The 2,795-nt window shown below is 48.4% G+C and overlaps 1 protein-coding gene across 4 annotated transcripts in view; it reads right to left on the reverse strand.

Moving 5' to 3' along the window:
• Window positions 1-2,411, reverse strand: part of PHRF1 (PHD and ring finger domains 1) — a 44,811-nt gene extending 42,400 nt beyond the window's left edge. For all 4 annotated transcript variants that reach the window (XM_015418884.1, XM_015418883.1, XM_015418885.1 and 1 more), the window contains exon 1: window positions 2,293-2,411. In XM_015418884.1, the coding sequence (XP_015274370.1) occupies window positions 2,293-2,383 (91 nt within the window). In that variant the 5' untranslated portion in view covers window positions 2,384-2,411. The remainder of the gene's footprint in view (window positions 1-2,292) is intronic.
• Window positions 2,412-2,795: the final 384 nt, after the last annotated feature.

A 2,795-nucleotide genomic window follows, 5' to 3' on the forward strand; every position in this document is an offset into this window, starting at 1 on the left:
GGGGGGTGCCTTGGGGGGGGGGGTTCCCCCCGCCCCCCGGGGGGACTTGGCAAGCCTAGGCCTCAGGCAACCCTGGACAAAGTCCTATGAGGAAAGGCTGAAGGAACTGGGTCTGTTTAGCCTGGAGAGGAGACGATTGATGGGTGATATGACAGCTTCACGTATTTGAGGGGCTGTGTGATACAGAGAATGGAGCAGAGTTGTTTTCTGTTGCCTCAGAAGGTCGGGCCAAAACCAAAGGGGGTTGAAATGAAATCAAATTTCCTATTGGAAGCAGAGCTTACGACTATAAGGACGTCTTCATTAATTTTTTTAAAAAAATTTACTTCATTTATGCCTTCCTCTCCACTAGGGACCCAAAGTGCTCCTTCGTTTTGTCCTCACCACAACCCTCTGAGGTAGGTCAGACTGAGAGCGTGTGAGTGGCCCACTCAGGGCTCTTCTTGTAGCAGGAACTCCTTTGCATATTAGGCCACACCCCCTAATGTAGCCAATCCTCCAAGAGCTTACAGAGCTCTTCTTACATCTATCCATCCAGGGCTCTTTTTGTAGCAGGAACTCCTTTGCATCTTAGGCCACACACCCCTAATGTAGCCATTCCTCCAAGAGCTTACAGAGCTCTTCTTACAGGGGCTACTGTGAGCTCTTGGGAGGATTGGCTACATTAGGGGTGTGCCGCCTAATATGCAAAGGAGTTCCTGCTACAAAAAGAGCCCTGCACGGTCACCCAGCAAGCTTCCATGGCCACGAGGGGATTTGAACCTGGGTCTCCCAGATCCTAGTCCGACACTAACCACTACGGCTCTCAGGGGAGGAGAAAGGGAGAGGTTTCTACCTCTTATCGCTGCCGGGTAGCTCGCAAATGCATGGGTAATGATAAGTGAAACTTCAGTAAGCAAAACTCAGACTCGCCTGACTCTCCCCGGCCTGAGAGACGCCAGGTTGGCCGCTACTAGAGCCAGGGGCTTTGCAGTGGCGGCTCCACACTGGTGGAATGAGCTCCTGGATAACATCAGGGCCCTGCGGGACTTTTTACAGTTCCGCAGGGCCTGTAAAACGGAGCTCTTCCGCCAGGCTTTTGATTAGGAGCCGCCACTGACGAATGCGCCACCGGAACGTACCACGGCCCGCATGAAACATCGGTGGATATCGCCTTCCTCTGTATATTGAATGCCGCCATCATTCGTATTGTCCTTGTTAGAATTCTATGTTAGGTAATTGTTATTTATATTTTATTGTATTTACTGTTTTACTGCTTTTAATGCTTGTTCGCCGCCTTGAGCCAGTTCCCTGGCAAGGCGGGATACAAATTGAAAATAATAAATGAGAATAAGAATAAATAAATAAAACAAGCCATTGACAAATTCAGTTAGTAACTCATATTGTAGAATTGAACTTTTTAAGGAAGAGAAAGAGGAAGACAGCAAATATTTATTGCTTCATATGTATGTAAGCGATAAAAATCTCTCCAATATGCAACAGTATTAATAACATGGGAGCAATGTTCCCTCTAAGCTGTGGAGTCTTGTGAGCAAAAATTCTACTCTGTGAGCTACTGGCATTAAAGTTGTGAGCGAGCGATTTGGCTGCTGCATAAATTAGTTTGCTCTGGAGCCCTCCTTCCTGAGCTAAGACAAAAATCTGTGAGCCGGAGGCTAAAAAACTGTGAGCTAGCTCACACTAACTCAGCTTAGAGGGAACAGTGCATGGGAGTAGTTACCGGCTAAATATCAGGAGAAACTTCCTAACTGTGAGAGTGGTTGAGCAGTGGAAAGGTCTGCCTCGGGAGGTGGTGGATGCTCCTTCGCTTGGACGTTTTGAAGCACAGGCTGGACGACCATCCTTCGGGTATGTTGTACGGCTATCTTTCGGCTATGATCCTGCAGAGTGCAGGGGGTTGGACTAGATGACCTGCAAGTTCCCTTCCAACTCTAACATTCTATGATTCTATGCTGCCTTCTCCAAACGGGAGTCAGCACCACCATATCCAGTTTGAAAGGACCCAAATAAAAAGGCCTCTGCACGTGGTGCTGCTCTGGGAGGTAACCCAAGACTGAGGAAGCGTTTCCATAGACATTTCCAATCTTGCTTAGTGTGTGGCTGCTAATCTCCCCCAGGTCCAAGCATTAGAGGGGTTAAGAATGGAATGAAGTCGACACTTGGAGGCTACGAAGCTACTGGGAAGAGACCAGATACAACACCCAAGGCAGATTTCTCAAAGTACATACCAGTTTCTTGAAAAAGAGGAAGCAGGGGCCGCTAGAAGGATTTGCTTTACGCACTTTTGCTTACCTGCATCACTGAAAAGCAGTACATTTGTTTTTTTGACTTTGCCTACTGCAGCATTCTTATTTATGAGTTCGTCCTGACTGTCATCATCCATTGCGGGGCATCTGGAATTGGCTCCCTGCAAGAAGCAAGTTGAAAATAAATATTTGTGCAGAACACAGAATGCAGTGTCTGAACAAAGTAAAAATCCTGTAGCTGTAACCTGGGGGGGGAATTAAGAGTTACTGAGAACTTTTAGGAGAAATATGAAAGTGGAAACCAAGAATGTAGAGGTAGTAAAACCAAAAACGATACAATGAGAGTAGAAAATTGACGGACAGGTGTAAGGATTAGGCTTGCCAAGTCCCCCCGGGGGGCGGGGGACGCGGGGCACGCTGGGGGCGGGGCCATGGTCATCCGAGGGAAAACTCTATGGTTTTCCCTCGGATAGTCATGGCCCCGCCCTCAGCGTGCCCGGCGTCATCACGTCACTTCCGGGTGACGTGCGTGCGGCACGCGCTTTGCAC

Source organism: Gekko japonicus, unplaced genomic scaffold, assembly GCF_001447785.1.
Source record: "Gekko japonicus isolate JY-2015 unplaced genomic scaffold, Gekko_japonicus_V1.1 scaffold1880, whole genome shotgun sequence".
Lineage (NCBI taxonomy): Eukaryota > Metazoa > Chordata > Lepidosauria > Squamata > Gekkonidae > Gekko > Gekko japonicus.